This window comes from Plectropomus leopardus, chromosome 24 (assembly GCF_026936395.1).
Source record: "Plectropomus leopardus strain MGB_pleo_1.0 chromosome 24, ASM2693639v1, whole genome shotgun sequence".
Taxonomy (NCBI): Eukaryota; Metazoa; Chordata; class Actinopteri; order Perciformes; family Serranidae; genus Plectropomus; species Plectropomus leopardus.
Window position 1 is genome coordinate 16,710,641 of NC_142199.1, and position 27,322 is coordinate 16,737,962.

Sequence of the window (27,322 nt, forward strand, 5' to 3'; positions counted from 1 at the left end):
TAAAGTTGCACAGTGAAATTTGAAAAAAAATGTCCTCAGAGAATGATGCGCCATATTTCGATAAACTATGGCAAGCTGCGCGAGTAAAATCAGCACTTCCGGTTGCCGTTTAAAAATAAAAAAAATATAATTGAAAAATGTTGAGACGTTTCCAGTGGTAAAAGAAGTATTTTGATCCATTACTTAATTAAAAGTATGAATATCACACTGGGAAAATACTCTGTTACAAGTTATAGTCCTGCACTAATGAAGTATTTCCAGGAAAAGGCAGTTTAAGTATTACATGTATAAGTACCAATGTGGAGAAAAAGAAAAACAAACACCCCAAAACTAAAACAAGGAGATAAAAACTCAAAATTATTCAAAAGAGAGAGAGAAAACCCTACAAAATTTTAGATTTAAAAAACATCTCAGAAACCCTAAAATTTGCTTTAATAAACACCCACAAACATAAAAAAACAGAAGACTTAGGCCTAAATAATTGTCACAATCTTTTCTGTCAGTTGACTGCTTCATTTTTCTTTTCTTTTCTTTTTTTTTTAAATCTTATGGTATTTGGTATTTATTTTGGTATGGTATGCAATAATCTGTAAAGTAACTTAAGATAAATGTAGTGAAGAAAGTAAAAAGTATATATGTGTATTTTATATATATATATATATATATATATATATATATATATATATATATATATATATATATATATGTAGAGCGAGAGAGAGAGAGAGATGTGATGTGAAAATAAAATACAAAAGTAAAGTACAAGTACCTAAAATTTAGACTTAAGTACAGTGTCCTACTTAGTTACATCCCATCACTAGACGTTTCTTAGTAAGTGAATTTTCATACTACTCGTATTATGAACACGAATAAGACGTTTTAAGAATCTTTTGCTAATTAAAGTACAGCTGTTTCACAGTTGCACTAAATGTTCACGACACCATTTTAGGCTTTTATTTTGAAGGCAAAGCCACAGTTCCGCAACTGTGAGTTGACGTAACCGTCTGAAAAAAAAATTGTTTTGATACCTCTGTCTCTGCGAGAGACGCCCACGTGCGCCTTCGGACCAATAAAACCAGAGAGCAGTTTTGACTTGAACAAACGACCAATCACGAGTGCACAAGGGGCGGATATTAACGCAGCTGACATCATCATAAACCAATGGAGTGAGGGAGCTGTGGAGGTTGGGCGGCAGGATTGACCAATGAAACGGCTCACTGGAAAAGTGGGTGTGAGGACGTCGCTCTCGTTAGGAGGTTTAGCTCGGAAACTGGCTAGAAACTGTGGCTCCGGAGTCAGCTGTTTTGCAATCAAACGAGCCTAGTTTTGAGCCAAGATGGCGGCCCATGAAACGCAAGTTTCCGTTTTAGTTGAGAGCAAGGGGGCGGGTTTAAAACTGCATCACAGCTGATCTGGAGGTTTTTCCCCCCTTAAGTTGTTTTTTGCAGAGAACAGCTTTGCAGAGATTCACAGGGGGACCTCTCTCTTGTTTTCTGTCTTGTTATTTTTAACCCAGCGCTTTTTAAATCTAAACCCCAGGTTTTCTTCGGATTTAAACCCCAGCGCAGCTTCATGATGCCACTTCTCGTCAGAATAAACTCTTTTTATCGCAATTTTTCACCCGAATACTCTCGTCTTTTTTGTCATCCACGGTGTATTTAGCCCAGGTCTGACCCAGTTTCGGTGTTTTCGCCCCCACAGCATCCCATGTGTTAGCGCGAGTCGTCAGTGGAGATGTTTTCGGCAGGAGAGGAGGTTAATTCCCATTTGTTTACCTCACTGAAGGAGTCCCCTGGAGCTGCAATCTCCCCAACACTGGAGCTCAGTCTGACTACCGTCTACACCGTCCTCTATTCCTTCTTGTTTGTTTTCGTTTACCTGCAGCTCTGGCTCATTTTGCACTACGGACACAAGCGCTTCAGCTACCAGAGTGTGTTTTTGTTTCTGTGCTTGCTGTGGGCAGCGCTGAGGACGACCCTCTTCTCTTTCTACTTTAAAAATGTGGTGCAGGCCAACCAGCTGCAGCCTCTGGCCTACTGGCTGCTCTACTGCTGCCCCGTCTGCCTGCAGTTCTTCACACTCTGCCTACTCAACCTCTACTTCACACAGGTATGACTGCATTGTCTGTGTCTGTATGTGTTTGTGAGAGAGAGAGAGAGAGAGAGAGAGAGAGAGAGAGAGGGAGGGAAGGAGGGAGGGAGGGAGGTGGGCGTGCAGTGTGTGTGACCTGATTTCGCAAAAACAGCTGACACTGCAATTTTGTGTTCACTGTATTCATATTTTTCACATTTGACACACACTTTAACTTCCATACAGGCAATTTGCACTCTGTTCTGTCATATTCTCTTGATTATTCGGAGGATTCCTATTAATCCAAGGTCCTGTTACCAACATCATCCACCGCCCTGTGGGCAAAAGCTCTTCAAGGATGAATACCCAACTCTACTTTAAAGTGCACCCAATTTCACAATTTATCATTGTCGCGTTGCATTTGCATAAAACGGCAAAGACAAAAGATGAGCTACTGAAAGAACAGCTCCCATGAGGCCTTGACAGTGCTTCTTTGGCACAGGGTGGTCAAATATTTGTGTTATTTTCTGATTATTGTATAGACCCAATGATTGATGAAGGGAATATATCAATAATAAATGATAACAATAGTTTGTTAGCTATAGATGTATTACTGAACAGGCCTACCGGGCACAGGCCCAGAGTCCCCACACTTACAGAATTAACATCGAATTAACATGTACTGACTAACAAAGATGACAACTAACCTCAAAAAGACCACAGGGACACAAAACAACCACAAGGACACACCTAAAAGACCACATATAGACACAAAATTACTGCAAAGAAACACAAATCAACCACAAGACTCAAAATGTCTGCAAAGAGGCAACATTTGAACAATAAAGGACAGTAACTGCCTCGAAGAGACAAAGCAACGACAAGAAAACTCATGATGACCACAAGGAGACACAGAATTACCCCAAAGAGACATAAAATAACCACAAGAAGACTCAAAATGACCACAAGGAGACACAAAACAACACAAAAGATGCAAAATTACCACAAAGAAATGCAAAACAACCACTAGAAAATTCAAACTTACTGCAAAAAGACTCAAAATTGCAGAAAAGACAGAAATTATCTAAAGGGACACAAAATGACCAAAAAAAGACAAAAAATAACCCAAAACGAGAAAGAAATTTACCTAAGCGAAAAACACAAACCAGTAAAAAGATGCATAACAACAACAAAAAGATGCAAAACCACAAAGTCTGTATGTCTTGCTCCTATGTATGAGAGGTGTTGGGGCCCTTTGCATATCTATGCTGAGGGGCCCATTGTTTCATAATCCACCAATGGTTGCAGGCCACGATTAAACAGAAAATAAAAATCAGATTTTTATATGGATGTGTGTGTTCATTTTAAATAGGTATAAGGCCTCTGACTCAAATTAGTGTGGTTATCTGAAAACAACACAAAAAGAATAAAGTTTGACCTTGTGCCACACTGAGTCTCGTCGTTAGGGAGGTTTCCACGAAGACAGCAGGGACTCCAGGGATTTGCGTCGTCTAAGAACCCCTGCACATAACCCCCTGTACAAAAGAAAAAAAGAGACCCGACATATGAGTTAGTGGGCTTTAAATATGCTAATACCTTTAGACACAGTAAGGCTAGCTGACCCCCTCCCATTTCCATTTTTGCTCAGTAAGAAAGCATGTTAGCCAACCAAAATGTAATTTTGTGGGTGGCCTATGTATAAATGTCAAGACATGTTGATATTCCTAGCAAAGTCATTTTTTAAATTGCATTTTTGTGTTTTTTAATAATAGTGCACAAAACAAACCTCGATACACACATACACGTGCACACGCACGCAGTGTAATAATTACTGTAATATATATATATATACATATATATATTATACATATTGTACATTTCATCAGTAGCAACATGCCAAAGAAGCCGGACTGAATTTTCATGTTAGCTGCTGATTTTAATCAACTCATTCTTCAACTCCAAAGATGTAGCAGGATCAAGGACAAATTTAAATTTCATTTTTTAAAACTATGTTTAAAAAATGACTCATAAATCTACCTTGTAGTATAAGTATAAGCAGCAATAATGCATCGCATAAATTTAACCAATAACAAGGGGGGAAAAAGGGTGATTAAGAGTCTACAAATGAGAATAAATAAATAAAAATAATTATTATTTTAGGTGGTGGATTCGATATCAACTCTTGTCAAAGGAAAAGCAAAGTAACTTGAAACGCAAGTTTTTGCTTGTAGCGTTTCTTTGAAAGCCAACATTTCATGAAGAAATGTGTTCACCATTGACCTGCATGTTCCATACCAGTGTGAGCTGATTGACTTGAGGCAGCGTTTTTAGGTTGCCGTTGGTTTAAAAGCTCTGCGGATTGTCTCGGTTTGCTTCCCCGGGGTCAGAGATGTTAAGATCACCCAGTAAAAGCCTGTGTGACATTATATCGGCCTCCATTGATGTGTTTCATTCAATAAGTAGACGAGACTCAGAGCAAATGTCTCTGTCAGCGGCCTGTCCTCTCAAACTGTGCGTGTGTGTGCGTGACAGACACAGTTGGTCAGTCACAGTTGTTTCAACACCTGCCCACTCCAAATGTCAAAGACCTGTTTGTTCCTCTCTCCGAAAACACCTCCACACTTTGGGGCTCAGCGCCACAGTTCAATCACTGCTTCAAAGTGAAACTCGGTGTGTGTCTCGATCACACGCCGGGGTGTGAGTAGAAAGGACGCTCGTTCAACTGGCTGAGAGGAGATAAGGTAATGAAGTCAACGGTGTCATATGACTGCTGAATAAATATTGGAGCCCATCAGCTGATCTGCGACCAGTTAAAGCATTCACTCTGACTGAATAAACATCTTGCTTTTTCTCAGGTTGTTTTGCTGCTTTGCATGAAAGAACAGCTCTTTTTTTCCCCTCTCCACCAACAAAATGCAGTTCCTCCGTGTCATTATAGGTTTAACAGTATGTATCTTGATCTATGTTGGGAAATCATGTGACTGACCAGCTCGGTGAACAAACTTTTCCTACTTGTGGTTTCATGTCTAGCCTGGTCAGACCTCTGTAACAGATGATGCTTTTTCCGACAGTAGACTCATGAGTAGTAAAAAAAAAATGCTTTTATAGTCTCAGTCATTTAAAAGTAATCAATCAATAAAAGATGCCCCCGACTAAAAATCGTGAAACAAAACACTTAAGCATTTTAGCCTCCTTCAGCTTTTTGTTCTGGTTTTCAGCACAGTGACGTTGCTGTTTGGTTCACTCTCATCGGCCAGGCAGCTATTTTCAGGGAAAAGACCTGACTGTATGCAACCTACTCATCAGCAAACAGCAGAGAGACACAGTTAGTGAACACACAGTGGAGCATTTAGCAACTGAAGAGCCAGATATTTCCTGGAGATTGAGGGTTGACACCAAAACAGAGCAAAAACAGAGTGGTTATTTTTTTATATACATTGATCATGGGAACACAAAAACAAACCCAAAAGAACACTATATCAGTCAATTGCTATGCAAATAGGTAAACAAGATTTCAGTGTCATCTTATTGCAAAATGTATGTTTTTTTTCTGTATGTTTATGCAAAGATATAAATCATTTGCACACCTTTAACTAGACAGAGCCGCACTCTTAGGCCTCAACGTGCACTCAATCTTTAACTGGTTTCCAGTTGAAGACAGAGTGGTTGGAAACCACTGTCATAAACTGTGAGACTCCACTGCATTTTTATTCATTTTATGGTAGATGAAAGCACGCTTGCTGACTGATAACAGCTGATATTAGCATTTAATAATCATATGTATAATTGACTGACGGTGACTGATTTGGATTGTTTGTTTTAGCAGCCCAAACCAAAAAAATATGCATGCAATATTCGCGTTCATGAAGCCGGAACCAGAGAATATTTATTTTTCCTCAAAATATGTTTAAAATCGTAATTTGATTTTCAAAATAGGTGATCAAGTTATCAATTTCAGATTAAGTCGATGTACGTACATGTGCATAAAGTACACAAAGCATCATCACTTATAATTTGCCACAAGAAATTTAAACTGCAGAGCTTGCTCGACTGCACGAACACAAGCACAGAGAATCTCTTTCAGCACAGATCTAGCCCAGTGTCATTAATAATTTGCTCAACCAATGTCACAGCACAGTCCCGGCATCACTGCCGAACAGCTGTTAAATGTTGAACTCACAGAAAGTAATAAACCCCGCGAGTGGAACGCTGATATAACATCACACCACCGTCTGACACACTCACATGTGTGGAAATACTTGTGTGTAGTTTTCTGATGAGTCAGGCATGACTCCTGACCTGTCATATACTTCCCACTTACACATATAGCTCCTTCTCACTACAGAAACTAATATTGTTCAGTCAGAAACATACTATCAAGTCTTATTCTCTATTTAAGAAAAAAAAAAAAAGTTGATTTAGCTTCATTTCATCACTTTTTGAGGCACACACATACTATATGGTGCATAAAGTATGTAATCCGGTCATGTTCTGTTGGCTGGCTGCCGCATTTCTAGGTTACAAATTACCTCCTTCTGGCCTACATTCTCACACAAAAGGCTGAGTGTGTTAATGTGTGTCTGTGTGTGTGTGTTTAAACTGTCCCTGTGGCCATGGCACTTATCATATAACATTAAAAATGAGTCATTATCGTCATTAGTGATGCAGAGTTTGGCAGATAGGAGGCTTTGATCAGAGATAGTGTCGCATATATCTGAATGTTAGTTAATAACAAACATATAGACATTTCTTTTTTTGTGTGTGGAATAAATTACATTTTGGTAAACGTTTTTCAAAAAACCCTAAAGTCATTCCAGGAGGGAAGTGTTTGAGCCAGATCAGTTAAGTTCAGTGTCCCAGCTTTTGTACACTGAAACTGCACTTGTGTCCAGTTTGATGTTTTTTTTTACTGATAACAAGTTAGCAGCTGGTGGATGATATGCATGATTTTCAGCTTTAGTTTGGCTGGTTTTCACTATTTATTTGATTGTTTTCATGCAATATCATAGCCAGTAATAGGCAAATTAACATTTCCAGCAGCATATGATATTAAGACTCATTTTGTTAGCGTCTCTTCTAGGAAGGTAAATCTTTTTCATGTGCAGAGGCTACTGGGAGTCCAGTAAGATGACCTGAACTTACTGCCTGGCTTTGAAACAAGCGTATGGGTTTTGGGTTATGTAGCAAATTATCAAGCAGGGCTGCTTTATGCCATTATTTGATTTAAAGGCTTTGCATCAGTTTGATGAAGTGCTGTAGGTATTTAATATATCAGATTTGCAAAAAAATACATTTTCATGTGGTTATTATTCTATGAATTTCCATAAAATGTACAATATTGTGATTGCTCTGCAGCAATTAATTCAAATTACTTCTATAATTCCATGCAGGTTTCTGCATTTAAAAAAATACATGTGCATATTAAATGAGCTACTTTAGGAAAACAGTGTAAACACACTTTTTATACACATTTTCTTCAACTGCATATATGTACAATATCTTGAACAAGCGGCAACCTTTGGGGCTGAAAAAAAAAGCCAAAATGCCAAAAACTGCAGTTCCTCTAATAGTGCCCCCGCCCTCAGATTGCCTTCTGAATCTATGAAGTTGTAACAATCAGTGTTTTGTCTACCTCCGCTCCCTAAATGAGCTACCAAACCAACATCCACCAGAGAAAAGCACACTTGTTCATGTAAACTTTTAGCGCTGATTGATAATTAGCTGAAATACAACATTTTAAAGACCTACCTGCAGATATCAAGGCTGGTCAATGTTGACTGGTGCTGTCCTTTTTCTTAAACCACGCACTGTTTGCAAATTACAGACTGTCATTACCTTTTAACTAAATTTTGTTTGCATAGCAAAATGAAGTATATTGTCTCCGCCTTTGTCAACTGTCTGTCAGGCTAATAAGATATAAGAGTGTTTGTGAGGACCTTGTTTTCCCTCTCAATTATAAAATCATTTGTATAATTACATTATTTATTGTTATATAACAATCCACACTATTTAATCTGCAAAAAGAGGTTACTTTTGGCTTTCATTTGGACTTTAACCGGACCGAATAGTTAATCCTCAAACAAATAATGTTGTGTGTGTACATACACACTGTTGCGTAATGTGGATCCTTGCTCTGTCCCCTTGTTTTTCTTGTATTATTTAAATGTGTGCTGCGTAACTGTGTACATGTATGTGTGTGTGCACTTAAGTGACACACAGGAATCTCTTCAGGCTCTGCGTAGTTCACACTCTTCTCCTAAAAGAAAGCAATCCTTATTTAGCTGTCTCGCTCTTCTATCTTTTCTTAAATTTGTAAAATACTGTACTGGGATTATGGAATCGAGTATGTAAATATGTGTAAACATCACAGTATCTGTGTGATGACATTTTACTTTTCTTTCTTCAGGTGATGTTTAAGGCTAAAGCCAAGTATTCCCCAGAGCTCAGCAAATACAAGTGAGTCTGTACTTAAATGCTGTTGGTTTTTATGCATTGTGCAAAATTTTTGCTCCTGTTTTGACTTTTAATTTCAAATTATTCCTAGAAAAACAGTCTATAATCTACCTTAATAATATACCATAATCTATTTGTCCCTCATCATTAAAAGACAGATATTCAGAATATGGTTGCACAATTTTAACCATTATCATTGTCCTTCCTCTCTACAACCACCTGTCTTTTCTTTTCTTCTCTCACACTCACAGTTGGTTTGCAGTTTCAACACCATGAATTTTAATTAGTTGTTGTTTATGAATAAAGTCACATTTGTTTTGGCCTTCCTCTTACTGTCTCTATTTTTCTCCCTCCAGGGTTCCTCTGCGTCTGTTCTTCCTGTGTCTCAGTATATTTTTCCTGGTGGTGAATTTAACTTGTGCATTGTTAGTGCAAGGAGCTCTGGAGCGCTCTGAACCACCAAGGTATACAAAAAAAAAACACCATGAAGATAACATTTTCTCCCTAGTGTCACATTCAGCTCCCACAGAACAGTTTTTCTTGAGTGTCTTAAGTTAATCACCTTACTGTCTCCAGTGATGGGGGTATCAGACATGCAGTCCTGGCCCGGGTCTTGATCAACGACAGTCTGTTTGTCCTGTGTGCTGTCTCTCTGGCTGTCTGCATCTTCAAGATCGCCAAGATGTCCTCTGCCAACGTTTACCTTGAGTCCAAGGTAGGAAGAAAACTATCATGTGGAATAAAAAAAATAAATAAAATATTAGACTGTATTTTGTCACCAATATTACTTTATTATAGAAAAAACATGTCAGTATTTAAATCGAGGCATTGGAAAATTTAACTTTAAATGTTGGTAGTGTACCTGAGGATCCATAGCATGTATATCTTGCTATATATGTTGCAATTACTTTATTACGCTTGCTGTATTATGCTACATTATATCCATACTATATGTTTTTATACATTTATAGTTAATCCTCTATTCCATCCTATGTAATATTACTGTTCTACTGTATACATTTTGTTATATAATATTACAACATTTTACCTAATATCATATCTATTTATTCTGTTCTTATTTTAGTTTAGTTCTTCCTTTTTTTTTAATATACCACATATTATTTATTTGTGTACTTCTCTTTCGGTCTGTGTGCTGCTGCAACAACCTTATTTACTTTCTGGGGTTCAATAAAGATTTATCTTATCTAGTTGAAAACATGATGCTACAATGTCAGGAAAGCTTATAGACATTTTCAGTATTTAGAATATTTAGTATATGCTTTTGTCATGTATCAGGGTTACCCTGAGCTGCAGGGCAATTGTTACATTATTCTAATGAACAAATGACAGTTTTTTACAGGTGGAAAAAAATGACTCAAGGTTGCATGGTTATCAATGACAGTGATCAAGACAGACATTGAATTTAATTCATTCAAATATATAAAAACAGACCAAAAAAAAGAAAAAAGAAATCCGACATATGCTGATCTAGATGCTGATACAGTCGGGAAGCGTCTCACAGATTTCGGGTGAATCTAGAAAGAGGCAGTAATGCAACTTCAAGCATGCCGACTTCCTTATAATACATCCATGCTTAAAACCCCACAGAATAAGAAGAAGACGGCTGTTCTGAAGCCCCAACGAAAGATGGCGACCGGATGCGTTGTCTGCGTTTATCATATCTATGGCTAGCTGGTAGCAGTGACGATGCAAATTTAGACTCATGGCTCAGACTATACAAAGTTAGCTCTTGCGGGTGGTGAGGACTTAACCGTGAATATTTCTCAGATCGTTAGCACGGGTGAATGACACAGAAGGCCCTCACAAAAGTAGCATAAGCATAAAAATTATTAATATTAACAGAATTGGCTCTAGCTAGCTTACATGACGGAGAGTACAGGCCGCTAACTAGTAGCAATGATAACGCGGCTAAGCTACATTAAGTTAGCTATTGCAGGTGGTGAAAATGTGTTCAAAATTTGCCCCAGACATAGACTGTATATAAATATTAAAATTATGTACAGTCTGTTTTCCCAAACCATAAACTAATGCCACAGAAGCCCCACATACAAATAACATATCCCAAAATAAAACGTTAGCGTAGATAACACTCATACTGTTAGCCTGCTGCTAACGGAAATTCCGTAAATTAGCAACTTTAGCATGAACTTCCGGTATTTAAATATCAAAATATAACAGCCCCCAGTCAGATATATAACTGCAGACGTAATGCTACAGCTATAAACATATCGAAAATAATACAGAAACAATATGAGCTGTCTTACTTTAAGCAGACCGACAAGTTTCTGTGCAGAAATGTAGATGCTTATAGCCAATTCTGCCCCTGACTTTGTGTTTGGATTGTGTTTGGCGCATCTCAGGTGCTACCAATTTGCGCAATTAATGGCACACAAAGTGCTTCACATCAGTGTTGGGCAGGCTATTTTTGAAATATAATCGGTCAGAGATTAAAAGTTACCGTGTTAAACATATAATTAGTAACGTGATTATTTAAATTACCTCATCAGATGAATGTAATTTATTCGATTTTCTAACAAATGTTTTAAACAGGACAATTAAGGTTTCTTGAAAAAAAAAAAAGCCTGAAAGAATGGAACAGAATCAATGTTTTATTCACCTTTTTTTTAATTAAATAAGTTACAGATTGCTAGTTACTCCTGTAATAAGGTACGTAAATAAGTGTCGTATCAAAGTAATGTTAACGCATTACTTTTGATTACTTTTCTAACAAATGCTTTAAACAGGGGAATAAAGCTAAAAAAAAAAAAAGGCCAAAAATATAGAATCAATATATTTTTCAACATATAAACCAACATTTTTATTAGTAATTAGAATTTAATTATGTTTTTTTTTTTTTCCTGTAACTGATTACAGTCATATTTATTTTTGTATTTTAAGTACTGTAATTAGTTAGTCCCCAACATTGCTTGTCATGCTTATAATTTTCAGACAGTGTAGCACTACACGGTGACTCATGATTCTTACCTGTAAACATGTCCCCGAAAACTCAATTCCTGGCCTGTAATCTATCATTTGGGTCACAGAGAGGCCTCAGATATTTGGTGGATCACATCTGTGGCCCATATCAGACATTAAATTACAGGCCAACAGCCAGCTGATGCATGACTTGAATTAAGCACAGTGTCTCTTTCACCAGGGTACATCAGTGTGCCAAGCAACAGCCATAGGGGCCGTGGTGATCCTGCTCTACACATCCAGAGCCTGTTACAACCTGGTGGTGGTGGCCCTGTCCCCTCAGGACAGACCCAGTCCCTTCAACTACGGCTGGTACAGCGTCTCTGATCAGGTACTGCACTAAATGTGTTCAGTCATAGATGGAAAACAAGCTTTTCTTTAGCCAAAAACCCATTGCCCAGTGTGTGGGTGTGGACGATCCATCTTAGGAGATTTGTGGAAGCAATGCTTAGTGGGGTAAAGGGCTTTGTTTGGCTATAAATAGCCGTGTGTGTGTGTGTGTCTGTGTGTCTGTGTGTCTGTGTGTCTGTGTGTCCTGACCTACATCATGGCTCAGGCCTTGAGACAGACAGTCCATTTTAAAGGCTGTGTGTTTGTGGGCATAATCTGATATTATACATGATTTCTTTAATCTGTCTGTATACCAGCTGGCAGTCAAATATCTCAGCATTATTCTGTCCCTTTCCAGAGCATGTGTGTCTACGAGTGTGTGCATCATGAGTTTTAGCATTTTTATATCACACTAAGGAATAAACATACACTTTTTGTTACGTTTTGCATTATTAAATAGTCTTTTTGTTTCTCCCTGCTCACAGTTGGTAGACTAACATATATCAGTTTATTCAAGCCACATAAGACTTATAGGCCCACTTACCTGTAGTGCTATTAATCAATCTAGATTGTTTTGATGAGTCGCCAATAATGGTCGTATCACGTATGATATCTCTTATTTTATTTCTTTTTTAATTGTTTAATGTGTTCAAAATTCTGGTTATGAATGTAATGTATTTTACACTGTGTTTGTGTGTGTGTACAGGCTGATGTGCAGGAGATCAGCGGTGAAGCCTACATCGTGTTTGGGATCATTCTCTTTTTCTGGGAGCTTCTACCGACAAGTTTGGTAGTTGTTTTCTTCAGAGTACAAAGACCCAACCAAAATCTGGTAAAACAAGATCTTAAAGTGCAAACACCAGCAGTAATCTAGCCCTAAAAAACTATAATGAAGCTTGAACATCTCTATATCTCTCTCAGGCTCCAGGGGGGATGGTCAACAGCCACAGTTTCAGCTCCAGAGCTTATTTCTTTGACAATCCTCGACGGTACGATAGTGATGACGACCTGTCCAGAAGCATTAATAGCAGGAGTGATCGGGCCAGGTGGGCACACACACAAGCACAAATACAGCCTTTTGAGCTTTGTATAGAAAAATCAATGATAAAGTGGCTTTGTATTGATTTCGCTTCATCTAATCCCTCCTTTCTCTTCTTTAATACACTTTCTCAATCCTTCTCTCAGTCTCCTTTCCACCACTCCCCAGCTGGGTACATCCAGTTGGTACGGCTCCATACAACGCAACGGGACTCTGACTGCGGGCGTAACGTCAGCCCAGCAGCCGCCGTCTTCCACGGCCCCCCTCCTCTTCGCCTACGGAAACATCCAGAGTCACAATCACCACCATCACAACTACTACTCCACCCCGCAGAACAACAACTACCACCATCATCACCACAGTAACTACTTTTCCACGCCACAGAATTATTACTGTGGCTCTCAAACTTATTTCTGCACCCCACAGAATTAAGCAGGGCCCATTGTTCAGATTGACTAAACTATTTCCTGCATTTTTGTCACCATTTCGCTTCCCCAGATACATCAAAGCAGGTACTTCTGAGAGATAGTCTGAGGTAATGCTCCAGACGAGTTATTCTGGAGAAATGTGGTGGCATCAGTAGGGAAGTTGTTGTGCCATGACCAACTGCAATTTTAGGACTTTCACGTCTTTAAATGTCATGTAGCCTTTGGAGGAATGAAAGCAAGTGCAGGCCACGGACCAGAGTTTTAGTGCTAATATGGCTAACACACCTAAAACTGCAAAGACCAACCTTTTTCTGTTCAATGTTTTGGTCAGTTATCACTTCTAAGAATCATCAGGGACCAGATAATCATTTTCTCATGATCCTTTCTGTGTAAATTTCCAGTCGTGCTTCTGTGAAACATACCACTCAGACAGGAGCCATGTAGCACGCTGTACGATTTGGCTAATAGCGAAGCTACCGTGGTCAGTCAGTCAACAGCTGTGGACACAAAGACATTGTATTCACTCGACAATTGTCAAACTATACTTTGGTTATCAAAAATGAGTTGGATAACTGTTTTTAACGGGCGCACATATGATGCAGTTGTTGTAAATTAGCATAAAAAAGGGCAATTTTGGTTGGAAAGTGAAGGATCCTAGCCTGCTAGCTTCATACTTGATCCTTGAAAGGCTTTTCTGACAATGAAAACCAAATGATATGCATCCACAAAGGGCATTTCATGGTGATTTATCACTTTTAGCTCAAAGGAATGACAGGAATTAGCTGTTGCTAATTTACCATTGGCTGCTGCAGCAGTGAGAGCTAACTTACAGCTAATGCTAACAGTTAGCTTAAACTCATAATCTGTGTAACCAAGAAAACACAAAAAGCTAAACTTCCATCCATCACAGACTTAGTAATATTATCTTGTCAGTGGCAAATGATTATTTTTTTTTAAACAGTGATTGTTAATTTTGGTAAATATAAAGTTGTACAAACGCCATTAGCGAGCTTAACATGTTAGTCTACTCAGTACTGGATTTGTGTTTAGTTTGTTGTGTAAAATAAGCTTATTACAGTTTTCATGGCTGTAAACAAAATACTGGTGAGTTTATTTCCGTGTTCACAAGTATCATCCATGTAAACTTAACATGTAAGCTTACAGCCGCAAAATATGTGAAATTTATATGTAGCTGCCATATGCGTGTTATTGGCAATGCCAATAGCACAAGCTTAGGTGCGTTTTGTGTAAAACATCAACAACGAATGCATTTGTAAGACAATGGAGGAATTGTTTCAACAGAAGACTTAAATGACTGACTCAGGCTTTAACGAAATCATGCCACTGCTGTTGTATAAAAATATTAAACAGCAGCGAAGTGTTGGTTTCCTTCCCCATAATTATACAACGGAAACTATGTAAAAACGTAAGACAGGGAGTGCCATACGTTGTCAAGTTGCTTAATGTTGGGGATGTTAAATACATCATTTTGTTCGGCAGTTGCATTACCAATATATTATTTGGACAATGTGGAATAGATCAAAATATCAACTGAGTAAAAATCCACCCAGGGATTGTTCATTCAACAGGATGGAAATGTGTCCGAAACATATTTTTGACCAAAAAACTTCCACGTATTCGGATCCTTTCTGAGCTGTGAGGCAACAATTTGCACTTAGGAGACGTTCACCTTCAGTCAAAAAGGCTTCGGGCCTGAATGTAGGATTTCATCTCCTACTTGTTTTATGTATTTTCTTCAATCATTGTCTGTATGACTATTTATCCTTTGTGAAAGGAAATTATCAATGTGCCATCACATTTTGTCATAATCGTTTCATTCCTTAAGGAAAATATTTTTGCACAAGAAATGTTTGGATGTGTTTTTAATTGTTTGTGTGTCAAGTTAATCGATTTCTAATCCATGTGTGTTTTTGCGTCTGTGTGTGTGTGTGTGTGATCTTGAATTTTAGTTTTTGAAGTTTGCTTTTATACGTGTTTATTTTACATTGATTTTTATTGTTTAACTAATTTTATAGTTTTTTTTCTTTCTCTGACATTGTTCTTGATAATCTCATGAATCTGAATCTCATGACAGACTGCAGCCTGTAAGCAATATTTCACTTTAAGGGGAACATTTTTGTGTCAGACCAAAACCAATTTATCTGTGCTAAGTCAGGACTGAATGAAAATAAAAAGCCACTCAACATCACGGTACTTTATCAGACTTAAACTGTCGAGAAGCTCAATCTGTAAATGACCATGTAAACTGACTTCACAAAAGAAATCAAAAAAAAAAAAAAAACATGTATTAAAGGACACTGAAAAAAAGAGATGGAAATGAATTTGTCGAGTCCAGCTGTTCACCTGTTTCAGAAATATTAACATCTGCAGTGCATGCTTCTGCATCAGAGTGCAAGAACTCAGTGTCATATTTTCTTTCCGAGGTGATATAATTTATGTAAAAATGTTACTCTATCTGCTATGAAATGGCAGTGGTAATTGTTTTATGAATTGTTTTATGGATTGTTTTATCCGTGGCCATACTGAATGTAACCTATTGTGCGACAGATCACTAACGATGTATGCAAAAGAAAGCACTACCATGTTTAATAAAGGCCTACTGCACTGTTTTTAAAATGCAAGCGAACCAGAATTTTTGTCTTAACCTTACGAATATTATACTAGGTAGTTTGATGCCTTTTTCTACCTCTGCAGTTTTGCGCCAAATATACCCCACAAGTATGATCAGTACATCACCAGCACACCGGAAAAATCAAACCAACACCAGAAGCAGACGACACACAGAAATGAACTCCTGCAGCTGGTCATGGTAAGAAATGTTCCAGGAATTGCAAAAAAAATGAGTAGATTTAGATAATTATTTTATAAAAGCTAGAGAAAATCTATATGTATAATTATCAAACTTACAGATGTAAAATATTAGTACAAAATTTTTAGAACTTTTCAAACTGTTTCCAGGTCATTTTCTTTTTTTTCCTGGTAATTTTCTTGTCATTTTTTTTCAAAGAAATTAAACCATTTTGCTCAGGATTTAATGGGTTAAGTCAAGACAGCAGCAGGTTACCTGTTTCATGTTGTGTATCTGCAAACGTTTGTAACAATTGATCATTTAATTTTGCAAAAAAAACAAAACAACAACAAGCGGCACATTCTCAAATTCTGAGCATAATAGTATAAAAGAAAACTGAAATGATGCCATATAAATATCACAATTGATTTTTTTCAGCAAAGAATTTGTTCTCCAGGTTTGAATTTACTACAAATGTTTTTTAATTTGCGCAAATTAATTCAAAGTCCAGAATCCTGACTCGGGCGGAAAAAATCCTGATCATGCCAGGATTTGTTTTTTAATATATATTAGATTTTTATTTCGTAACGAGGTGAACAACATTGTATAAAACCCTGGGTGATCTGTATATCTAAAACTGCCTGAGCTGAACCTTCAAAGTGCGCAGGTCATGGTTTTCAATAATATCACTTGAGGAAATGTATCCAATATGTGCTCTACATTTTAAAGGATTGGTTCAAAGACAACACAATTTTCATATTTAAATAATTCAAAGATGATTCTTTTTTTTTTAAGGCAGCCAGATTAAAATAAACACACACACACACGTACAGATTTCCAGTGTTTCCAAAAGAAGCGATGTCTATCTGTAAGATGCTGGTTTATATGATCCCAATGTTGATTTAATTCTTGCTGACACAAAAAAACTAACTAAATTATACATTTTGCTTTTATTTGCTGGTGTTTTAGTGTCTTGCAGTCATTAAGTTTCAGCCAGTTCTCTCTGGGAGAGTTTTCCAAAGTTCAACACCACCCTGCTGCTCCTTTCATCAATCAAAAGCACCTATTTGAAGAAGCTCAATCAAAAATGTGTTACACCAGAACAACAACAAAAAAAATATTACTCCATAATACTACAAATATTTAAGGCAGCTCAGTCATTTGGCCTCAGGGACATCACACACACTGTGCACACAAAGCAGCAAATTATGAATAAACTGACAAGAAAATTTAATTTTGCACTGGGATTTAGTATTGAAATATTTTATCTAATCAAGTTTAAATTTAAATTTAAAAGTTTTAGTGTCAGGTCTCTGCAATCAGGTAAAGTCCACGATAAAATAAGAATTTGTTTTGTTGAATATTCAGTGACATCACCAAGAAATTACCATCCCTCCATCGTTTCAATTCACGACATTTTAGTCCCAAAAACGCAGACTGATTAACAAACACAGTGTCTTTTCAAGCAGCAATCTGGGACATATTTGTTGAAATCGTGGATGATTGGATGATTGGAGATCAAACCACATGGAAAAATTTTAGCCGACAAACTTAAAACACAAAAAGTTTTCCCTGCTGTGTTTGCTTGACGCAGAAATCCGACGTGGTCCCTCTGGCGATGGCTCACTCTTCGCTCATGTTCGTTTAGAGTGACGAGGAAACAGTTTTTAAAAGCTGTGCTTCTCTAAAATCTCAAGTTTTAATGGTTTTAAAATCCCCTGTTTGACCCGACAGAAACGAGTCACTTTGGAGGAAAACTCACCTTTTAAAAAAAAAGAAAAAAGAAAAAAGAAAAATCAAAAATCTGATCACTGTGGGTCCGTACCTGCACTTGTTCACGAAACCATCAAAAAGGACCCTCGGGGGTTTTAGAGTTCATCGTCATCGCTGCTGTCCCAGGATGCCAGGCTCGCAGACCTCCGAGGGAGGAGTTTGTGCTTCTGTCAGGATTCCTCTCCGCCTTCCTGGTTGATCACATGGTGGTATCCCCGGTTGGTGATTGGATCCTTCCGCCAACAAACGATGCCGAGGAGAAGGACGATGAGAAAGAAGAGCAGACAGCTGGACACCACCAGACTGATGATCACTTCTGAGGAAAAATGGAGAAAAAGGATCAGTGGTGGCACGATCAGTCATCTCGTTCATTTAAGCACTCTTCAGTTTTTAGCGTGTTCACCTGTATCTCTCCCCTCTGAGGGCAACTGACACTCTTTGTCTCGGTCATCTGAGATCGAGGGCTTTGTAAGTCTCACAAACTCATCCAGGGGGCAGTCAAGGGAGCAGCCTGGTAACTGCAGAGGATACGGCTCCACTTTGCTGTTGTTCCGGAAAAACATCGACACCGAAGCAGAGCTGGAAGGACACAATATGTGAGTTTTACAGTCCAATCCAAATGTATTTATAAAGCGCATTTAAAAAGGAACAGAGCTGACCAAAGTGTTGTACATCAATAAATACATTAAAAAATGAATAATAATAATAAATAGCATAAATATCATAGGAGATGACAAAAACAAACTGTTTGAAAAAGGCATTAAAACCACAAAACTGTCAACTCTTGTACAAAGTCTGAGAAAGCCAAGGACAATATTCATATTTACACATTTTTTACATTCTTTATGGTGTCTACGGCACACTGTGTGTGTGTGTGTGTGTGTGTGTGTGTGTGTCTGAGTGCGTGTGTTTTACCCGTTGTCGTCTCTGTACAGCTCAAACATGTGACAGGAGGCGTATGGCGGCTGTCTTCCGTTGAACACATCGAGGCTGGACTGCAGAGCGGCAACAGTGGTGTCGTGCTGTCGAACAGACACACGTGAGAACGTTACGAGAACGTCTGTTTTATATCGTCATTAACTGCTTATTCCTAACTCCTAATAACCGTCCAGAAGGGGCCGGCGGAGGGGTGATCAACAAAATCACATAGTGAAAGGCATTTGAATCAATCAGCTGGGCTGAAAACAAGCCTCTCCTTGTCTGTCGTTTTATCATTTGTCATTTTGGCCGATGCCACGGCTCAAAAACCTTCTTTCACAGAGAAGTTTGGTCTCATTTTGAACCGGAGCATCTGCAGATCATTTCCATACCAATTACACTGTGAAGAACTCCCTGTTTTTGTTATCTTGGCTGCAATCCTGTAATGGAACTTGGAAGGACAATTAAGTAAATTAGACTTTATTTGGGAGACGTTTTGAGGGACGCTGTGTCCAAGATTTGTCTCCACATAGCCTGTCTACTCTGGTTACATCTTATTGATGCATATCGTCTCCCGTTCATTCCACTAACGTCTGCCCGGCACTCAATGTTCCCACACACAAGCCTCCACACGCACCAAGCAGAGATCTGCACTTCACCAGCTCAAGAAGTCATTCTTACCGCCGAAAGCATCATGAATTTCAGCCTCTGTTTTGGGTCTGGGGCAGCCATCTTGGAGAGATTCTTCACTATTTCACCCAACAGCATACCTAAAGACACACAGCAGTTGCTATTTTAATCCTGGATTTTTAAGTAGAACTCTGGTGTTATTTTAATGTTTTTCTTTTGTTAATAAATCTCAGGAAGACACTGAAACCAACACAAACATATCCTGCTAACAAGTCCTAACACACACAGACACAAACACAAACACACACACCTCCCTGCAGCCGGCTCTTTTCTTGTTGTTTGTGGACCCCGAATGTAACCTGTGGAAATCAAACAGAATCATTACAAGTTTCAACCATCGTAAGACACCAAAACTAAATGAGACCGTCGATATTGCGACTAGTTTTACCTGAAATCCAAAGTCTTTGAGCTCTCTGAGCTTCTCCATGACAACAGGAGTCACCCAATCAGGAGCTGACATGTTGTGACGAGACTGAATAAACACGCAGGGCAAAAAGTGGTTTGCATTAGCATAGTCAAAGTTTTGACAGCAAACATGGCAGAGTATGCACTTTTTGGATGTAAACTGGACCCTGGAGCTCCCTTTCATCTATCGAAACACCATTCTAGCAGATATTGTAGTATGCTTACAACATATGTTCTAGTAGAAACCCAAATTAAAAGTATGAACCTGAAAACGACCGTCATTGGGCCCCTTTAAAATGTGTCAGGAGGGGGACTTTAAACTGGCTTGCTGATGATGGCGCTTTGTCAGCAGTCTTCCCTCAGTGAACTCTCTTTCTCTCTGCAACCATCTCTCACACTGTTGCTTAATTATCATGTGGCTATTGTCAGTGACCCTGCTGTCCCTGATTTCATAATTGGCTCATACTTGAAATCTCACACTAATTTGTGTGCATTTGACTCGTGATTATGTGGACGTCCCTGCAAATTTAAAAAAAAAAAAAAAAGGATGTCAGCGCATGTATTGGCATTCAGACACTTTAATGCAAGCAGAGACCCAGATAAGACAAAAAAAAATAGAATTACATTGTGTTTAAACTATGTTTCAGGTGGTCAAACAACATAACGCCTCGTTCCATGTCTGTCCCCGGCACCCAGGCAAAAAACACAAAACACAGATGTGAAACTGCTGCAGCTGCACAGTCCTGTTAGTCAAAATGTTCCAAAAAAAACCAATGAGGTCAGCTGAGTCACAAGACTAAAACAAACACACACTGAGATGTGACCAGTTACCATCTAGCCAACCAGAAGTTTACACATAATTTGGATGAACTTCTTTGTTGAAATTCAAACAGCTTGTGACTCGTAAAAAACAGTACGCTCTTATTTTGAAATAGTAGTCAACCGCTGCTGTCTGCATCCTTTAAGCTGGACTGAATCTGCATTGGATTCACTTTTCATTTTCGGAGAAAATGACCTCAGACATGACACAAATACGTTGGTCAACAGAAATATGAATAGAAAACTTTTCGCTTCTGCTGTGAACTTGTTTTTGCTGGCGGTTGTGTGTGTGTTCATACCTCACAGAAGAGTGTGTCGTACACACTCCAGACTGACTCCACGGTCGTCTTATTCAGCCCTGTTTTATTCCTCACCAGCTCTAGAATGTCCTAAAGAGAAAAACACAATAAGCCGCACACACATACATTTATTTCCAACACTTTCAAGATAATTTAGACTTAAATAAAAATATCAAAAACAGGCTTTGAAAAAATCCAACATGTGTAATATTAATGTAACCACAGAATTTATCTTCCTGTACCTGGTATTCAATGGTGACATTGATAAATTTCTCTGTGTGCTCCGTTTCATTCATCAGTTGTTTGTAGCGAGGACAGTCAGACAGAGGAAAAGAGAGGAGCTAAAAAATAAAAAGAGACAGAAAGTTCAAAACCAGCTAAAAGCAAGTTTGATTTAAAATTTTAAGACTTTTTTAATGCTGCTCAAAATAACATTTAAGACCAATTTTACAATAACCACTACTGCAGAAGAAAAAAAACATGACCTAGAGGTTAGAGAAAATTTGGCAAAATGTTTATGGCAACATAAAACTTTTGCCAAAAATTCTTCGTGAAATAGCCATTTTTCATTGAATTCTAACTTCCCCATGTTGTTTTGCTCTGCGTGACATTCATGCGAGAGGCATTTGGTAAAAAAACATTTTAAAGAGTCTTTTTTTTTTTAATATATATATTTTACATACTACATCAGAAGTACAAAATCATAAACTTCATGTCTTTGCATTTTTAAGAATTTTCTAAATTGATTTAAGACATTTTAATACCAGTTAAGGCCTTACTTTCAGATTAAGGGATTCACAGCCTTTTAAGGCTTTTTAAGGAAACCCTGGTTTAGACTCAGCAGCGAGCAGCACTAATAAAACTCGTTATAAACTGGACCTACCCTCTCTTCACTTAGTGGCACAGTGTGTACGGGTATCGGCTGCCACAGCAGGTCTTTCGTGAAGACCTGCTGACCACTGGGGGGGTAGAGACCTAGATGACGGCAAAAGGCGTTAATGTGACGGCGGGAAAAAGAACACCAAAAGGAGAAGTACTGCAAGTAGAGGGAAAACAAAAAGGAGGAAGAGCTGAAGTTCAAACCTGCGAGGTTGGCCTCAGCGCTCATCAGGGTGCGATCGTAGTCTGTGCTGCGAACCGAGATCTGAGGACGAAGAAGTGCGGCATCAGTGTACTAACTGGGTCATCACGGCCTTGAAACAGACCGATGTGTCATATGTTAGTGCTATAATAAACAGAAATACACAGGTGCCCCCTCTTGGAAAACATGTCCATCATACTCCAGGAATTCCAGCACCAGTGGGAACCCTGTATAACACCAACATGGCAAGGGGCCCCTGCCCCTAAATATTCATATGAAAAACACTTGATATATGCGTCCTGGTGAGGTGTCATGTGATCCTACCTCATGTCTAAGGTAGGATTCATTGAGGAATCCTTTATATCGGTTCCTTAGAAACTGGCCCAGTTCAAAGTGCTGCTTCATCCCCTCCTGAAAACACGCACAGAGAGGGACATACATTAATCTCCTGATGAAAGAAAATAAGTTTTAAGTGGGACAAAAACATCAAAATAGCATTGATACACCAGAGAATGATTCCTTGCTGTCGTGCACACTGAAAATAAGTGGCGTGACTTTTGCATGCCTTGAAAATCATATGAAAACTCAATGAACAGAATAAATTTGGTGAGTTTTTTGATGCAAACAGGGTGAACAGAACTTCAGAACACTTTAGTATTAGCCTTTAATGCATTACAATATATATAACATACAAGTCATATATTATTATATTGCTATGCAGAATGAATAGACTTTAATGCAGCATATAACCAATAATAACTCAAATTTTTGCACATCAAACACTTAATTTCCTCCATTCTAGTGAATATTTATGCACACATCTGTGCATTTTCTGCATCAATTTAAAGTGCAAATGTCTTTAATTTTGTCAAAATAAAAGTCCCTTAAATCTACACAAATGCAGTAAATTATTGTGCAACACTGAGCTTTTTTATATGATTTTTTTATTCTGCTCTATACAATGGCGAAGATATAAATACAACTGATACAACACATGTATGGAGCACACTGGACTGCAGGGAGGTGGAGAAAAAGACAGTGAGAACGGATATTATCATATGTATATTAAGTAAGTAAGTATCACAGTAAGCGTCAGTTCTGCTATATTGTATCACCCGTAATGGTAATGTTTATTAATATGTTAAAAAAAAAACAACACAAAATACTTTAGTATTCTGAGACAAACAATTTAATGACTAATCTGATTATTTTGTTAGGAAAATATGTATTTTAAAGCGGATTAGTGTGGATTCAATAGTTTAGTTTAGTAATTTTATTTGTAAGGATATACTGTAAACATAAAAGATGTTTTAAAAAAAAGGGTTTAAAACTTAAGAAAGAAGGAGGTTTTAATTCAACAAAGTTTAGAGCTTGAAATATTTGGGCAGTATTTTTTTCAAGTTTATCATAATAATGATTTTATTATCATAGTTTAACGTAATTACAATAATTTCATTTATCATAATAAAAATAATTTAATTTGTGTGCAACATATTAGATTCAAATATTTCTTTTTTTCTTATTTATGATCTTTAATGTTTTGTTACTTATTTAGGTTGTCTGGTCAGAAATAGACATTGTGATGAAATATGTTATTTGCGTTTATTTTAGTGTGACTAAGAGAGTTTTGCTTGTTTTGTGTTGGGGTTTTTTTTTGTATCTGGTTACGTATGCCTGCAGGACACTGTGTACAATTAGGCAGTTGTTTCATATAACCGGTTTTCCAGCTGTGGGTGACCAAAAAAAAAAAAAGGGAGTGAACAATAAGAAGTATGCAAGACAACACATGTGTGGACACGCTGCAATCAATCAAATTTAAAATTTTTTGAATCATACCTGTGACAGCTGTCCAAAGCCTTGTGGCCAGTCGCTCTCTTGGTGCGGGTCGGTGGGATAGGCTCTGACTGGTGACCTGTCACCATGACGAAACAACTGGAGGAGAGAACCGGGAAAGCTGTCAGGCAACACCCAACGAACAACACACTACTTCCCCTTTCCTGCCACCACATATTTTCAATCCAAACTGAAAACTTAATCAAACTCAACTATTTTAAAACCCAAGGTATTATATTATGTCAAATCTTTAAATTTATTTTTGCTTATTCTTTTACTTCCTCTCCGCCTTTTTTAACTTTGAATTGTGTAATTTTAATTTCTCTGTGCAGCACCTTGAACCTACATAAAAGTTCTTTCATAAAAAACTGCCTTGCCTTAAGAGTGCAGGTGCAACAAAATAAACCTCCCACTATGGCATACAAAAATGTGAAATTATGTGGCTCTTGCTGTTTGTAATAAATACAATAAAAACACAAGATTGCTTATTTATTTAAAGGGGCAAATCTGCTAGGTCTAGCACTGGTGACATGCAGTATATTTTAGTATTTTCTATTAATGCATGTGTTCAGAAGTCCAAACTTTGCTGCACAGCGACTAAAGGAGGAACATATTGCAATGTGGTGGTCATATAATATTAGGGTTTCATATCAGCAGAAATACTGTACATAAAATATCACATTGAAAGCCTGACATATGGATGTATTTACCAAACTTAGTTTTTACTGCAGACTGGAAGCCACATGATCAGCAAATAAAACTGTCACTGCATTATCGTGTGACTTGTTTGACAAAGCTGCCTATCTCTCCAGTGCTTAATCTGTATTTGATATATCTTTTATTGTTCCACCTTATAACATATAACATTAATAACCACCTTCATGCATGCAGCTCTTCTGACACTGAATCTAACCAAAAGCTCCGTCCTAGTTTTATCTGTGTCACTGGCTGTTGCAAAATCCAGTCAGCTGATAGTAACGATCTCGCCAAGTGTTTGCCTTGGCTTACAGTCTTACAAAAAAGCAAATCAAAAATCTGAACACAATTGGCCTTAAATGAGCATGCACGGAGACAAAATAAGGAATAATAATGAAGGAATCCAAGCGTGATAATAAACAGTGTCAAAGCCATTTCATACACAAGTACAGGGACCTATGTCTATGAACTGGGCCTTTTATTTGACACAGCACCTTTGATAATAAATATTACTCATGTTGTAAAGACCTATGTTGGTGTAGGTTGAATGTAATATCTGCATCCAGTCAGTTAAGTCTTGTTGCAGGATGCCACTGCAAGAACAGTTTCGATCTTCAAGCCAAGTGTGGGTTTCTAGTGTGGAGAGCATGCATGACCGATCTGTCCAAAATAGCTGAAAAAAGTGTGCAAACTCTATTTGAAGGATGGATTATCCCTGCAGAACTCCTAATCTTATCTCCTCTGTGATCATTAATGGCTCGGTAACCGTTTCTAAGAATGAGTTCAAAAATAAGAACATGTCACACTAACTCCTTCACAGAAAATCTATGTGGACTTTCTGACTCGACTCCCTTCACCTCTCAGTGTTGAACTTCAGCCCTGTGACATGCAAGATGCTTTAAGTCATGGTATTAACACGGGAAAACAAGAGTGTGTCTGCTGCTTTTTCAATTCTCACATCCATGACAGATTCCATCGCTGTAACACTAACAAAAAAAAAAGGAACAGAGGGTGGGAAAATGAACCCACTCGTCCCAAGACAGAGTAGTTCAGATTTAAGAAATTATAAAAAAAAAAAAGGTACATAATTTGGGGGATTTTTACGTTCAAAATGTACAACATTATCATTACAAGATTTTTTCACGTACTCACAATGCCTGTCTTCTCTACGGACTGAGAGACAGAGACTTCATTACACTATTATCAACCTGCATGTATCTTTACGCTTTGCATAGGGAATCCGCAGGCAAATCCAATTCAGCAGCTCACATTTATCTGTGAGATAAATGCAACAAAATGAAGACATGCAAAAATACACTAATGTGCGCACTTGAGTCGGGAGTGGCTCTTTAGTGCTGGTTTTTACTGTATATGGATAAAGGGAAATGAGAGAATTAGAAAACCTTCATAAAGCTCCAAACATTCATATAAATCCTCAAGCAAAAATACTTGTACTACGAAAGGAGAAATACAGAAAGAAATACACATGCTTTAGAAGTAACACAACTATGACAGTTCAAGTATTGTTTTCTCAAAGTAAAAGTAGCCTCAGAAAAGCTGCATTCAAATTGTACCAATGCTTATTTCCTGCATCATCTTGCACTGACATCAATGTGTAGCTCATTGATGCTCTCTTAACAACAACTTTTGTGTCCTTGGCTACACTGCCTTTCTTCCCTGGGGCAAACTGGCCTGACTGGTGTGCTGTGAACAGGTCCATAACAGGAAACCTGCAAATATTTTAGCAAGTGCTTTCTTTATATGTGCCACAGAAAAACATCTTAACAGGAAGAAATGACCACATGACTCAGATCACTAACTATTTTATCCCCACTGCCTCAAAGATTAAATATGATCCAAAAGACATCAGCATTTATGAAACAAACATTATCCCCAATTTTATTTTTTTTACGACTTCTGCCGACTAATCACAACAGAATGAAGTTTCTGACAATAAAAATACTTAACTATTACTTTGTGTTAACACGTCAGACAGTCTTGTGATACAGGTTCAACATGAATAACTTTAACATGAGCGTGCAGAGGACCTCAAATGATTTGTCCCCTGATGAGTCCCGTTTCGTTCTTCTTGAAGGCTTCTTTGCTCGTTTTGAGGCATCTCGTGACACTGAACTCAATACACCTCACCTTTAATACATTTTCCAATTCAAAAATTTAAATTGTATCCTCATAAAATGTCTGGATAGTTAGCCTGTGAAAGCAATGATTTACTGGCAAGCAGTGTGAACCAAACACAAAATTAGCTCATTTTTATTTTGAAAGTGTTGCAAGGTGGATTAATAATATGCCGAATTAACTATAAGACCGGAATTGTATCTGACAGACTTAATTCGTGTTCAGATAAACACACATATTTACATAGAAGCTAATAAATTGTAAAACCTCTTGAATTTTGAATGTAGTTTCGCGAAAATGTATCCACAGTGAAGAGAAACGCGGCTAGTCGCTACAGAGCTTAACACAGTCCCAGTACCGTTACACTAAATATTGACTTTACTCACCACAGTCACATATTTAAGTTGTCTGTCTGCTGCTGCCTCTCGACAGATAAAGGCTACCGTTAAAAGACAAAGCACCGAAGCGGACACCATGTTTCCGTGAAGGACCAACCGAAACCTCAGACCTCAAACCGCCTGTTTCTCAGGTCTCCTGCCTGAGCTA

At 37.9% G+C, this 27,322-nt stretch overlaps 2 protein-coding genes across 5 annotated transcripts; one reads left to right on the top strand and one right to left on the bottom strand.

Annotated features, from left to right (window-relative positions):
• Positions 1 to 1,311: 1,311 nt before the first annotated feature.
• On the top strand, positions 1,312 to 15,959 carry gpr137c (G protein-coupled receptor 137c). Its single transcript, XM_042513280.2, has 8 exons — positions 1,312 to 2,109; positions 8,477 to 8,526; positions 8,880 to 8,987; positions 9,100 to 9,238; positions 11,702 to 11,851; positions 12,557 to 12,682; positions 12,772 to 12,896; positions 13,036 to 15,959. The coding sequence occupies exons 1-8, from the start codon at positions 1,735 to 1,737 to the stop codon at positions 13,319 to 13,321; spliced, it is 1,359 nt and encodes a 452-aa protein (XP_042369214.1). The 5' UTR covers positions 1,312 to 1,734; the 3' UTR covers positions 13,322 to 15,959.
• acp2 (acid phosphatase 2, lysosomal) lies at positions 2,258 to 27,322 on the bottom strand. Of its 4 annotated transcripts, XR_015775926.1 has the most exons (16): positions 27,163 to 27,322; positions 23,948 to 24,043; positions 22,436 to 22,522; positions 22,114 to 22,174; positions 21,914 to 22,005; positions 21,273 to 21,371; positions 21,031 to 21,120; positions 19,896 to 19,979; positions 19,758 to 19,806; positions 19,499 to 19,587; positions 18,815 to 18,921; positions 18,303 to 18,478; positions 17,952 to 18,215; positions 9,086 to 9,250; positions 3,116 to 3,605; positions 2,258 to 2,820 (listed from the first exon to the last, which is right to left on the bottom strand). XR_015775926.1 is itself a non-coding variant. In XM_042513281.2 (13 exons), the coding sequence occupies exons 1-13, from the start codon at positions 27,250 to 27,252 to the stop codon at positions 18,070 to 18,072; spliced, it is 1,266 nt and encodes a 421-aa protein (XP_042369215.1). In that variant the 5' UTR covers positions 27,253 to 27,322; the 3' UTR covers positions 16,878 to 18,069. The 4 variants fall into 4 exon arrangements, 1 of the variants encoding a protein (XP_042369215.1); XR_015775927.1 differs by having other exon boundaries at positions 2,258 to 3,605; positions 17,952 to 18,212; XR_006107188.2 differs by having other exon boundaries at positions 2,258 to 3,605.

Excerpts from the sequence above, each read along its gene's own strand:
- gpr137c (XM_042513280.2), top strand. The coding sequence starts at position 1,735 with ATGTTTTCGGCAGGAGAGGAGGTTAATTCCCATTTGTTTACCTCACTG. Across the intron at positions 9,239-11,701 it reads ACGTTTACCTTGAGTCCAAG|GGTACATCAGTGTGCCAAGC; the intron begins GTAGGAAGAAAA and ends CTCTTTCACCAG. Across the intron at positions 12,897-13,035 it reads AGCAGGAGTGATCGGGCCAG|TCTCCTTTCCACCACTCCCC; the intron begins GTGGGCACACAC and ends TCCTTCTCTCAG.
- acp2 (XM_042513281.2), bottom strand. The coding sequence starts at position 27,252 with ATGGTGTCCGCTTCGGTGCTTTGTCTTTTAACGGTAGCCTTTATCTGT. Across the intron at positions 22,175-22,435 it reads AATCCTACCTTAGACATGAG|ATCTCGGTTCGCAGCACAGA; the intron begins GTAGGATCACAT and ends CTTCGTCCTCAG. Across the intron at positions 19,588-19,757 it reads AAAGAGCCGGCTGCAGGGAG|GTATGCTGTTGGGTGAAATA; the intron begins GTGTGTGTGTTT and ends GTGTGTCTTTAG.